General features: G+C 38.3%; 1 protein-coding gene across 2 annotated transcripts in view; it reads left to right on the plus strand.

Moving 5' to 3' along the window:
• xrcc4 (X-ray repair complementing defective repair in Chinese hamster cells 4) overlaps positions 1–12436 on the plus strand; it is a 66524-nt gene extending 54088 nt beyond the window's left edge. Inside the window, exon 8 of one of the 2 annotated variants that reach the window (XM_009305682.3) lies at positions 12132–12436. In XM_009305682.3, the coding sequence (XP_009303957.1) occupies positions 12132–12246 (115 nt within the window). In that variant the 3' untranslated portion in view covers positions 12247–12436. 2 annotated transcript variants of the gene reach the window in all.
• Positions 12437–14536: the final 2100 nt, after the last annotated feature.

Consider the following 14536-nt stretch of genomic DNA (forward strand, 5'->3'; position numbering starts at 1 on the left):
ACTGATAGAACAAATCTCATATTTACACATAAAAATAATTTATTTATATAAGTTTTTTAAAGTTTACTATTCAGTCAAATTTACAATAATCTAATTCTCACTGCTTTCCCAAAGATGGGTTGCGGCTGGAAGGGCATCCGCTGCGTAAAAACTAGCTGGATAAGTTGGTGGTTCATTCCGCTGTGGCGACCCCGGATTAATAAAGGGACTAATAAATGAATAAATGAATGAATAATTCTCACTGCAGAATATACAGATCAATTGATAAAAACCACACATCTTTGATTAAAGAACTTTTTTAAGTGAATGTATGCATGGAAAATCAATACATTAAACCAGAATTATTATATAATTTCAGTCAAATTCACAGCAATCTCATTTGAGCTTGTATTAATATGCTCATATCAATCATAAAACTATGACATAAAATGAAAGATGAATCTTAGTCTTTGTTATTCCAAGTCATGTTATTATGAGTGTGTTAATGTAAACAATGAGCCTGAAAATAAAGTTATATTAATATCAACAGCAACAATCTCGCATAATACCCAGCTGATTCAGTCGTTGACTAACAACATTAAAAAAGTGCACCATGCTACTTTCTTGCTTGTCAACAAAAATGCAGCGCGGTGCATCTTGCGTGTTTGGAACGTAAATGAATGTTCGATGTGAGCACCCCCTTAGGTTGTGGTTTCAAAACAGCTATACTTTCTTGGCATATTAGACATACCGCTTTCTGTCCGATATTGGTGAAGTATTTTGTTGTCAATTTTTCCTTAAACACCACATTCAGAGTCATTTTTTAATTTATTTTTATTTGCCTAATTCATTTTCAGTCATTAACAGTCGAGTGCATTTTTATACCAGAGAGTGTGTTCTGATTGTACTGGTAGCTCTAATGCCGAGTTCAGACTGCATGATTTTCCAACTAGTCGTGTCACAGATGTTTTCACATGACTATCTGGGCTAGTGTTTCGTCGCTGCTTTGTTTACACTGCAAGATGGATCGGCGACAGGGGCTTTCAGATTGCATGACTTTACTATAGGAAGAATCACCGACAACTTCGTCCAAACTACGTTCTCATAACTACAAAATGAGGAAGAAGCCTTTAATGGGGTAGAACATGTACATGTTTGCTCACCTGGGTTTAAAGGAAATTAGCCATTTCTCCTCAACGTTGATAATAAACTAATTTCTTTCTGTATGAAATTTCAAACAGACACGGTTGCTCCTGAGTCCTGTCAAACCTCCACTAGTTTTTCCTCCATTTCGTGGGTCCAAATAAACCGAAAAAGATCGCTTTTAACTTCTCCCCCAGCCTCCCGCTGGCCTGCAGCAGGTACACACACACACTCACACAAGTGAAAGCTGCTCTCTCATTGGCTGTAGGTGATCGCTGATGTTATTTTCAGTCAAAACTCATTTCACACGGCATGATTTGAATCGCCGACAGCTCCAGATATTCAGCACGCCAAATATCTCACAGGCATCGGCGACTCATCGGTGATTCTCTCAGATCGCGTCTTTGATAGGTCATACTGTGTGATTGTCACTCACGTGCATGAGCAGCGATTTGCCTGTGATTTCAGGCATTTGTCGGCGATTTCTCAAAACCTGTCGGCGAGCCAAAATCGGGGCTAAAATCACGCAGTCTGAACTAGGCATAAGTCAACTGTTATCAGCCATCGAGTCATCATGGCCCTACCTGTGGATTTCCTCCCAGAAGGGCAGCAGGAAAGAAACTCTTTCTGTTGGTCATCAAACCCGTTCTCACAGGAGAGCGTAGTCGATTCCCGATGACTTCCAGATGTCGGCCGCACAGGGAAACCCCTTGATCAGGCTGATATTTACGTGTGCAGAAATGCAGATGCAGTGTTTACACGCAGACCACGCTGACTGAGCATCGTTTCATAGATCAGCGTTTGGAGTTTGCTTTTTTAAAAGACGCTTGAGTTACTCGCTTCAATAAAATGTGGTTTTCTTAGAGTCAGATGAGAATGAATGAATGATTTGATTCGATTGTAGTGTTTAAACAGGAGAGAAGATCAAAATCGTTGTGTTTGTTTGGTACCAGCACACCATAGAGAGGCTGTTGTGTCTCTGTGGGCGCCTCAAACAGTTTTGCGGATTGAACCAGCACACGTTTACAAGATACTTGATTAAAACGCACTTTCAGACCCGACAGTGAGTCTTTGTAGGAGTCTACAGTGAGGGAAATAAGTATTGAACACGTCACCATTTTTCTCAGAAAACGTATTTCTAAAAGTGTCGCTCACTTGAAATTTTCCCCAACCAAAGAAATCCATATATGCAAAAGCTAATTTAATTAGTTTACAAATATGCACAATTGAATGAAATGTCGCAGGGAAAAAGTATTGAGCACATGAAGAAAGGAAGGTGTAGTTCGGCAGTGAAAGTCCAGACAGCAGCTGAAATCTCTCAGTAGTTCTTCAGCAAGCCTCTGCCCTTCCTCAGTGTAAATGAATATCAGCTGCTTCAGTGCAACATCTACATCAGCAGGATGATTAAGATGAAGCCAGGGTGGACATTTCAGCAAGACAATAATCCAAAACACAGCCAAGGAGACTCTCAGAGGCTTTCAGAGAAAGAAAATCAAGCTGTAGAATGGCCTAGCCAGTCACCTGAGCCGAATCCAATAGAAAATACAAAATAAAGCTCAGATTTGATAGACGAGACCCACAAAACCATTAACATTTTTATGCTCTGTGAAAAACACATTCGTTTCTGTCAGCTTTGTATTTTTGACTGTTTGGCGCCATCTTGCATCTGAATTATGCGCAGGTTAGTGTATACTCCATCAGCTGTTTTAGACTCTGTTCACTTTGTGTTTATGACTGTCTGTCTCCATCTTGTGTCTGAATAATGCACAGGTTAGTGCAGGGGTGTCAAACTCAATTCCTGGAGGGCCGCAGCCCTGCACAGTTTAGTTCCAACCCTTGTCAAACACTTACCTGTAGGTTTCAAACAAGCCTGAAGGACTCAATTAGATTGATCAGGTGTGTTTCATTAGGGTTGGAACTAAACTGTGCAGAGCTGCGGCCCTTTTGGAACTGAGTTTGACACCTGTGGGTTACTGTATACTCCATCAGCTGTTTTCATCTGTCAGCTTTGTGTTTTTGACTGTTTGGCGCCATCTAGTGTCTGAATAATGCGCAGGTTAGTGTATACTCCATCAGCTGTTTTAGTTGCTGTCAGCTTTGTGTTTTTGACTATTTGGCGCCATCTTGTGTCTGAATAATGCACAGGTTAGTGTATACTCCATCAGCTGTTTTAGTTTCTGTCAGCTTTGTGTTTTTGACTGTTTGGTAATTTTCGGTGAATAAATGAACATTGCTCATATTAACAGTGTCTCTGCTTTGCGTCGGGCTGCAAAAAAATTTGTCAGGATTTTTTCTACGATTACAACTGCGTAAGGGTGCTTTCACACCTACACTTTTGTTTGGGAACCTGTCTCGTTTACCCGGTTAGCGCGGTAGTTTGGCATATGTGAAACCACCAATCGCTCTCGGATTCGCGCCAAATCAATCGCTCCGAGATCGCTTGAATGAGGTGGTCTCGGCTCGATTGAAACAAACTCTAGAGCGGATCGATTGCAGTGAGAAAGCGATACAATCCGAGCGTGGTTATATCACAGTGTTTTAAGGATATGTAATAGGCATACGGCTATATGAAGAGAGAATTATGAGTAGGGCGGGAAGTTTCGCGAGTCTCCGGATGCAAACAAGTGATAATCTCCCGGTAACCTCGCGTCTCAAACATTGCACACACTTCTTACCCCTTCCCACCGCATCTCTCCTCACTCTTCAGACACGTCGCGCACCTTGTCAAACACCACCAAACCACCACCTCTCCAGACAGCTGAGCGGGACAATGACACTCTGACCAATGTGAGGAGAATTTACTCACACGTGACTTGTTTAGCTCTTTTGGTCCGATTAGAAACTTTGCAGTGTGAAAGCGAACCGCTCCAAGAGCAACAATGTAACATTTGTAATCTCTGTTTCGGAACAACTGAATCGATTCACAGGTGTGAACGCACCCTTAATCTAATTTATCCCTAGCATAATGTATGCACGTTTGTTGTCCTCTTTAAATAAAAATTATTTAAAAAAAAACACCTCCTAATTCCAGGTGTGAACTGCACCACAGAAACTGACAGTTATGATAATAAAAATATTTATTAGCAGCAGCAGAATGTGGCATCTGTTTCTAAATTGTGTGTTTTTTAAGAGTTCCCCTCTGTGAGCTTCACTAGACTCTTGCTTCATTTTGCTCTATAATTGGACATCAGGTATTTGAGGCTTCATTTATGCCAGAATGAATCTCTAAATGTAGGATCTGCAGGGATCTTCACAATCTGGTTTACAATATTAAGCCCTGATTGGTCCAACAGTCTGACTGGCTGAGTAAAACACATCTGCATTTAAGATTAGTAATGTTGAATATAGTCATTGTGGTAACACTTTACAATAAGGTTCATTAGTTAATGCATATACTAACATTAAGTAATCATGAACAACACATGTACAGCATTTATTAATCATAATTGAACATTTACTAATGCATTATTAACATACAAGTCCATGCTTGTTAACATTAGTTAATGCAACATGAATTAACTATGAACTACTGTATTTTCATTAACTAACATGAACAAATACTGTAGTAAATGTATTGTTCATTGTTTGTTCATGTTAGTAAATACATTAATTAACATTAATAATGAACCTTATTGTAAAGTGTGACCGTCATTGTTTTATTGTATTCATGTCTTTACATTTAGATGGAGAAAAGCGAGTGTTGTTACACATTAAAAATGATTATTTACTTAAGAAAAGGGAGTAAACCCATTGAAACTTAAAATTGTTAAGTTGATTCAACTTAATTTTTGCAATTGTGCACATAAGGCAACAGGTTTACTCTCTTTTTAAGTGAACTTTAACTAATATTTTAAATTACAGCGTAGACTTTTTGCTCACTATATAATAATTTCATCACATTTAAACTATTTTCTTTTGTTAATGTTCCCATTTTTGTTTAAAGAGTAGAGCAATACATCAATACAATCAGTTTGCAGATTGTCTCTCAAAATAAAGAGTCGACTCTGAATCATCTTAGTGAGTCATTATATTTTTGAATCTTCTCCCTCATAAAACTTATTGGAAATTTCACAAGAAAAACAATGGTGTGCTTGGTTTTATCGTAACTTTATTCTTTCATGAGTTATTTACGAGCCCCCTCCAGGGTTCAACGCTAAGGATTTTTTCTACTGGTCCGATCGGGCATGTGGTTTAGATTTTTACTTGCCTTGCCAAAATTTTCACTGGCCCCACCTCAAAAAAGGGAAGTTAATAGCTTTTTTCAAACCACATATTTTAAATAATGTGTCAAAAATAAAGTTTGTAAATCTAGAATTTCAATACTTAAAAAACAATTGTAAATATAAGTGTTATGCACACAAAAAGAGCAGTATGGAAAATGTGGAGGCATTTTATTGCAGTTTGAAATTATTTAACAAAAGGTGGCTGACTTGTCAAACTGACGGCAAACTATGCATAACATCACTTCACTTTTATTTTGTCGTGTTGTTTCCACGTAAATGTCTACTTCCAACAAGTTAGAGACATTTAGCCTTTTAATTTGATGTTGCCGCCATGTTGCTGTTTCTACGCTGTACTGGTTGTTACCAGGTTACAAAAAAAAAAAAATAGCATGGTCAAATCAGTCAGATAAGACGAATCGGAAAGTAATATGTTGTTTACTACATTACAGAGAAGGTAGCATTTAAAGATTTAAAAGCACAAACTTAAAATGCACGCAACTGACAAACAGTGAAAGACAAATTAAATGTTAGTGACAAGGCAGCACTGTCCCAATCGGGCCAGTAATGATCCAGTCTACTGTCCCAAGTGTCTCTCACGCTGGCCCTGGGCCACCGGACAGTCCTTATTGTTGCCCCTCACATTAATATCAACAACCTTTCCCATTTTATTAAGGTGTCTCCATATAAATGGCCCACCCTGTACATCAACATGATCAAAGTAACTCATTTGCATAGTCTCCACCCACCAAACAAAGAATTGATACTGAAAGACCAATTAAAACAGGCTTGGCCAGCTGACCAATCAGAGCAGAGTTGGCTTATTGAAGGGGGAGGAGTTTACACAACTTAACTGAATTGATTCAAATTAATCATATTAAAATCGCTGCAAAATGATTCAAATATTAAAACCATTTTCTGAGAAAATTATATATAGTGTAATTATATACTGTTATTAATTAGCTATATATAATTATGATATATAAATATATCATAATTATATATCGTTTTTTGATGCATTTAAACTTGCAGTATGAACTTCAACACAGTGTTAGGGCACTTAGAGATACCATGTGACCTGCTCTGTAAACTTACCTGCATATAAGCCTGAATTTTTAGATTTGATAGTTTTTCTGGTGGTGTTTTATGGATCTGCTGTGTTTCGGTGTTGTGAAATCTGCTAAATCTCTAAAACCTCCTCATCTTCACATGATCTACCGCTGGAGAGAGACAAAGCTGTTTCTAATAAGGATGAGTTTATCTCTCCAGTGACGGCTAGTTAACAGTGTGTTTTAATGCTTTACGTGGACACTGTTAACTTTTAATGAACTGCATTTCCCCCACACTGAGCCTTATTAAAGCTAAGAAATATTAGTTTGTTTGGGGCAAAATCTAAAATGATTCAGCTGCATTATATTACTAATGCATTCAAACACTCTTATTTCTGTAGCTGTTTGTATGCTTTATTCATTCATTAATCCTTTATTAATCCGGGGTCGCCACAGCGGAATGAACCGCCAACTTATCCAGCAAGTTTTTCACAGCGGATGCCCTTCCAGCCGCAATCCATCTCTGGGAAACATCCACACACACACACTCATACACTATGGACAACTTAGCCTACCCAATTCACCTGTACCGCATGTCTTTGGACTGTGGGGGAAACCGGAGCACCCGGAGGAAACCCACGTGAATGCAGGGAGAACATGCAAACTCCACACAGAAACGCCAACTGAGCCAAGGCTCGAACCAGCGACCTTCTTGCTGTGAGGCCACAGCACTACCTACTGCGCCACTGCTTCTCCTTGTATGCTTAATAATAGATACTATTATTTATTAGTGAAAGTGAAGCATTGATTCTAGTGAACGTTGCATATATTTTATTTATATTTATTATTATTTATTTATTTAGTATTAAAGTTGTATATTTATTTATGTATTTAGCCCTAAAGATATGTGAATAGATTTTATATATGCTTATTAGATTACATTATGACTAGTAAATAATAGATTATCTATGTATTGTTTTTATATTTTATCTATTTATTATTTTAGTAAATTCATTTTAGTATACCAGACAAAGGTTTCTAGTTGATCTTTATAAAAGTGTCAGAAGGTGGATTTGTTCTGCCCATTACATTACAAACCACAGGAGAGGGCAGATTCTTCAGCAGGATAGCGCTCCTTCTCATACTTCAGCCTCCACATCAAAGCTCCTTAAAGCAAAGAAGGTCAAGGTGCTCCAAGATTGGCCAGCCCAGTCACCAGACATGAACATTATTGAACATGTCTGGGGTCAGATGAAGGAGGAGGCGTTGAAGATGAACACAAAGAGTCTTGATGAGCTCTGGGAGTCCTGCAGGAACGCTTTCTTTGCCATTCCAGATGACTTTATTAATCAGTGATGTGAGTCATGTCAGAGATGTATGGATGCAGTCCTCCAAGCTCATGATGGAGTCAGACACAATATTCATTCTGTCTCCACTGCAGCAGGACTTTATATTCTATACTGGACATTATTTCTGTTCAGTGATGACACTTTAGTCTAAGCAGAGTCAGACCTTACTGTCCTAATCAAATCATTAACAATCAAGACATGATCAGATTTTATTGTGCTCAAATAATCAATATCTAGAGGCCTTTGCCTTTCATATAGGCCACTTCTGATGCCAAATGATCAACTAGAAGTCCAGATATTGTTTGGGGTTTCTAAAACCCGGATAGGAGACAAGACTTTTGTCAGGATTAATCTTAAGATTAACCAAAGAACATTTCATTTACTTTTAACATCTTCACTATACTGTATGTCATGTAATCTGACTTACTCTGTGTGTGTGTATGTGTGTGTGTGTTGTCCATGTGTTTTGGGACGGGCTGAGCTTAACAGGCAACATGATCTGGGCACATCCTGAAATTAACAGCCTTACAGGGCCATAAATCTCCTTTATTTTCTCTGTGACCTGATTCTCCTCCGCTTTGAACAGCTTTCCGTGGATCATATACAGCGGCGCATCCTGTGGGAATTACTGCAGCTTTACCTCCTCTACTTTTACTTCAGTGCTGACCAAGCAGTTTTGACCAGCTCATTTTGTCACCGTGAAGCGATGACTGATTTTGTCTTCATATCCACACCTGGATATGGAAATGGAAACTACTTTTCCATTAAGGCTGAATAGATTTTTTAGATACTAAAAAGCCCTAATAATTGCATCAGTGTTGTCTTTTATTTGAATAATCTGCATTTACCATCATTAGTGATGATCAAAATAAATGGATCTGATTGGCTCATTTTAGCAATGACAAATCTGAACTCCTCTTATTGGCTCGTTTTCAGTGATGATTGAATTAAATGCATCTAATTGGCTCATTTATTAGCAGTTACTTCTGATTGGCTCAACTTTAGTGATGATCAAATAAATGCATCTGATAGGCAGAGTTTAACACTGACAAATCTGAAATCTGATTGGCTCATCTTCAGCGAGATCAAAATAAATGCATCTGATTAGCTCATTTTTAGCAATGACAAATCTGAACTCTTCTGATTGGCTCATCTTTAGTGATGATTAAAATAAATTCATTTGATTGGCTCATTTTTTAGTAGTTACTTCTGATTGGCTTAACTTCAATAATGTCAAGATAAATGTATCTGAATGGCTCATTGTTAGTAACGACAAATCTGAACTCCTCTGATTGGCTCGTCTTCATTGATGATCAAAGTAAATGCATCTGATTGGCTCATTTTTAGTAGTTCCCTCTGATTGGCTTAACTTCATTGATGATCAAAATAAATGTATCTGATTTTATTCTTTTTTTTAGCAATAACACATCTGAACACCTCTAATTGGCTTGTTTTCAGTGATGATCAAAATAAATGCATCTGATTGGTGCATTTTTAGCAGTGACAAATCTAAACTCCTCTGATTGGCTCATCTTCATTGATGATCAAAATAAGTGTATCCGATTGGCTCATTTTTAAGCAATGACAAATCTGAACTCTTCTGATTGGTTCGTCTTTATTGATGATCAAAACAAATGCATCTGATTGGCTAATTTTTAACAATAACAATCTGAACTCTGATTGGCTCATCTTCAGTGAAGTTCAATAAATGCAGCCGATTGGCTAATTTTTTCGCAGACTCATCTAAGTGCTTCTCATTGGTGCATTTTCAGCACTGACTTGTCTATCTGCTTCTGATTGGCCCATTTTCAATGATGATGGTAACAAATACTTCTGATTGGCTCATATTTAGCAATGACACATCTGAACACCTCTAATTGGCTTGTTTTCAGTGAAGATCAAAATAAATGCATCTGATTGGTGCATTTTTAGCAGTGACAAATCTGAACTCCTCTGATTGGCTCATCTTCATTGATGATCAAAATAAGTGTATCCGATTGGCTCATTTTTTTAAACAATGAAAAATCTGAACTCTTCTAATTGGATCGTCTTTATCGATGATCAAAACAAATGCATCTGATTGGCTCCTTTTTAACAATAACAAATCTGAACTCTGATTGGCTCATCTTCAGTGAAGTTCAATAAATGCAGCCGATTGGCTCATTTTTTCGCAGACTCATCTAAGTGCTTCTGATTGGTGCATTTTGAGCACTGACTCGTCTATCTGCTTCTGATTGGCCCATTTTCAATGATGATGGTAACAAATACTTCTGATTGGCTCATATTTAGCAATGACACATCTGAACACCTCTAATTGGCTTGTTTTCAGTGATGATCAAAATAAATGCATCTGATTGGTGCATTTTTAGCAGTGAGAAATCTGAACTCCTCTGATTGGCTCATCTTCATTGATGATCAAAATAAATGTATCCGATTGGCTCATTTTTAAGCAATGACAAATCTGAACTCTTCTGATTGGTTCGTCTTTATTGATGATCAAAACAAATGCATCTGATTGGCTAATTTTTAACAATAACAAATCTGAACTCTGATTGGCTCATCTTCAGTGAAGTTCAATAAATGCAGCCGATTGGCTCATTTTTTCGCAGACTCATCTAAGTGCTTCTCATTGGTGCATTTTCAGCACTGACTTGTCTATCTGCTTCTGATTGGCCCATTTTCAATGATGATGGTAACAAATACTTCTGATTGGCTCATATTTAGCAATGACACATCTGAACACCTCTAATTGGCTTGTTTTCAGTGATGATCAAAATAAATGCATCTGATTGGTGCATTTTTAGCAGTGACAAATCTGAACTCCTCTGATTGGCTCATGTTCATTGAAGATCAAAATAAATGTATCCGATTGGCTCATTTTTAAGCAATGACAAATCTGAACTCTTCTGATTGGTTCGTCTTTATTGATGATCAAAACAAATGCATCTGATTGGCTAATTTTTAACAATAACAAATCTGAACTCTGATTGGCTCATCTTCAGTGAAGTTCAATAAATGCAGCCGATTGGCTCATTTTTTCGCAGACTCATCTAAGTGCTTCTCATTGGTGCATTTTCAGCACTGACTTGTCTATCTGCTTCTGATTGGCCCATTTTCAATGATGATGGTAACAAATACTTCTGATTGGCTCATATTTAGCAATGACACATCTGAACACCTCTAATTGGCTTGTTTTCAGTGATGATCAAAATAAATGCATCTGATTGGTGCATTTTTAGCAGTGACAAATCTGAACTCCTCTGATTGGCTCATCTTCATTGATGATCAAAATAAATGTATCCGATTGGCTCATTTTTTTAAGCAATGACAAATCTGAACTCTTCTGATTGGATCGTCTTTATTGATGATCAAAACAAATGCATCTGATTGGCTCATTTTTAACAATAACAAATCTGAACTCTGATTGGCTCATCTTCAGTGAAGTTCAATAAATGCAGCCGATTGGCTCATTTTTTCGCAGACTCATCTAAGTGCTTCTGATTGGTGCATTTTCAGCACTGACTCGTCTAACTGCTTCTGATTGGCCCATTTTCAATGATGATGGTAACAAATACTTCTGATTGGCTCATATTTAGCAATGACAACTCTGAACAACTCTGATTGGCCTATTTTCAGCTATGACCGCTTTAAACTTTCTAATTAGCTTGTTTTCAGTGGTAACAAATATAAATCCTTCGAGTTGTTTATGAATCTAAATGCTTCTGATTGGTGTGCTTTCAGGAATTACTCGTCTAAATGCTTTTGATTGGTGCATTTTCAGGAATGACTCATCTATATGCTTCTTATTGGCCCATTTGTAATGATAATGGTTACAAATACTTCTGATTGGCTCATCTTTAGCAACAACAACTCTAAACACCTCAGATTGGATTATTTTTAACTATAAACGATTTAAACACCCCTGATTGGCTTGTTTTTAGTGATAACGAATAAATCATTTGAACTTGTGAATATTTGATAGTATTTTTGGTGCATTTTTCTCGGTTTGTCTTGAAGTTACAGGGCATTTTGGGTTTATTTTCTTGCGTGCATAGCCACCTCTACGTGTCTGTCAGGATGTACATGGGATCCACCCTGGACAACCTGTACATCTGTGACCTTCAAACTCTTACTAGCATCCAGTAAAAGTGTGCAGCTGAAAACACATGGCATGCGGCTGATTATAAAGGAGCAGTTTTACAGCGCAGTCCTGACAGAAGCAGGCTGAACTGTACAGCGTTTAGACTTGACCCCGCTGTAAGCAGCCTGTGGCGGATCATGTTTGACTGTAATCAGGACTTTCCTCCAGTGTCATGACTTATACTGGCTCCTGCTATGTATTTAACCTTCACCTTTTGTTCACTCGTGTTCCCTTCACTTTGTAATTTTAGAGAGAAGCCGGTGGAAGAAACCAAAGCTGCGACCAGCAGAACGTCAAGTGTCCCGGTGAAGCCTGCAAACACTGCTGCAAACCTTGATCCAGATGAGCTGTTTGATGATATATGACGCTCTAATGATGAGCATGACTACTGTTTTTAAACTAGAGGAGAAATAAAATTGTCATTTTAAAAGTATTTTATAGTCTAACCCTGCTACAATATTACGTTTAAAGAAGGAACACTATTTTTGTAACAACAGTACAATGTTTAATGAAGATGTAAGGTGTTGATAAAGATAATAAATGTGGATGAGGTTGTTTTTTGTCTCTTTTTTGCTAAGTAGGGATCTTAATTTGATTTAAAATGCATTTACATCTCAACAGCTAGGTTTTCAACTTGCATGGATTATTTCATTTGTTTACTCCTGCTGGGTTCAAAACAAATGCAAATTCAATTATGCATGTTTTTTACATACTATAAAAGAAATTTCCAGGCGTGCAACAAATGACCAGGTTCGAGTCCGGGGAAGAGCGGTTCCAGAAATCAGGTAAGACAAAAACAGAATCCAAAAAATAAAGTGAACGAGTTCATAACAGGGTGAGAACGTAGTAAAATCCCAAAACGCGGCAAAAAATAAAATCATACGAGGGCTTTTCTTTTTTTTGGAAAGCTTTTCTAAATTGTTGCTCAGGTTTCGGGAAGTGAGCGGGTGGCCGGGTCAATCGGTAAAACTGGTTGGGTTTAGGGAAGGAGGAGGGTCAGGCGATTGGCCGGTCGCGCAGTCAATCACTCAGTGAGTCAGACAGCGGCCTCTGGTGGGTTCGCGCGAGAACAGCGCGGGCGCGAACGGCACTCGCGAGACATTTGAGATGCAAAAAAGCGCACACAGCGGCCTCTAGTGGATTCGCGAAAACAAAAAACTGCTGAAGTACATACCTCCCGGGACATATTTTGCGGTCTCCAGAAACATCCGCGGGGCTAAGTTTTTGGAATGAGCCTGGGTTGACTATTACAGCCCGTTCACACGGGGCAACACCATCAACGCTTCCCTTTCACTTTGAATGGGTGACGTCAGGCATTGTCGAACTGCATTATAGATCCGTCTGCGCCACTTCAGTGGAGTTGCTTGCTGCAGAAGTTAGGACTTCCTCAACTTTTTAAGCGCAGACGTAAGCGTCAGCCAATCAGATCGCTTTATGCAAATACACCAGCTCAGACAGTGGCCTATTGCCGACTAATTTCATTGAATCGCTTCAGCCCCAAATTCAGACACCCCCTCTGTCAAGTGTTGGCGCTGAAGCCCCATGTGAATCGGATGTTAATGTGTGGAATTCGCCTCAATCACATCCTCCACGCGAGTTGAGAAGATTCAACACCAGTGGAACACTTCCAACTCCAAAAGCAAATGTAAATTCATTTGTGGTATAACGGATCACAAATCTTCCGGTTCGGATCACATTATCGTTTTTTAATCCCGGATCGGACCATTTTTCGGATCAGGCAAAAACACTTTTGGTTTCATAAAAAAAAAAGAAATAAAAGTAAACTGCAAAATATTCAGTACTGTAAATAAATCACTGTTTCTGCTGCTGTTGCTGATAACACTAAATGTCAAAATCGAACAATTTGTACAGCCCATATTTATTTTCAGTCTCATCTTCAATAAATGATTCAGTTTTTCACTTCATGTTTCATTACTAGATGATCATTGTTGAAGAATTATTCAGTGGTATATTTTTGATGGCTGGTTGTCGCCACCTACTGGTTAAATAATGTAATTGCTGCCTACAACTTTCATTTTTGAGCGTAGATAAATGCATATGATGGTGATTTTAATCTTTACCATCGACATCACTGGTTATATCTAAACTATAAACTGTTCTGCCAGTACTTCTGTTCTTTGACTGTAAACTAAAGACTTTCAGATTTAAATGCAGCGATTGGAAGGATTAATAAACATGCAAATCACCATCATTTATAATTGATGTTGCGTGGGTGTTGAGATCCCGATCTTTTAATGATTAATCGTGAAGCTTACACTGAATGCATTAGTGCAGGTTAAACAAGTAGTGACAGAAAACACCTTTGATAACCTGAGAAACCCACCACATCCTGTTTAACCCACCGCAATGTCTTCTGTCATTGTTATATTTTACAGGAAAGCCTAAATGCTTTCATACATGCGATTTGTGAGTTACGTGTGTTCCGAACTGTGGGTTGTGACCCGTATAAATCACGGCTCAACCATAATGCGTTGCACCCCTAAAATTCATGATTGAAAAATCCAACTCAAGCAGAAAAAACACATAAGGTGAAAAACATCCTGCCGGTAATCTAAAGGATTGGTTCTCAAAGTGGGGTTCGGGACCGCCCGAGAGGTCACGGGACAATCAAGGGGGGTCGCCTGGTGATTTCCA

Source organism: Danio rerio, chromosome 10 (genome assembly GCF_049306965.1).
Source record: "Danio rerio strain Tuebingen ecotype United States chromosome 10, GRCz12tu, whole genome shotgun sequence".
Classification (NCBI taxonomy): Eukaryota; Metazoa; Chordata; class Actinopteri; order Cypriniformes; family Danionidae; genus Danio; species Danio rerio.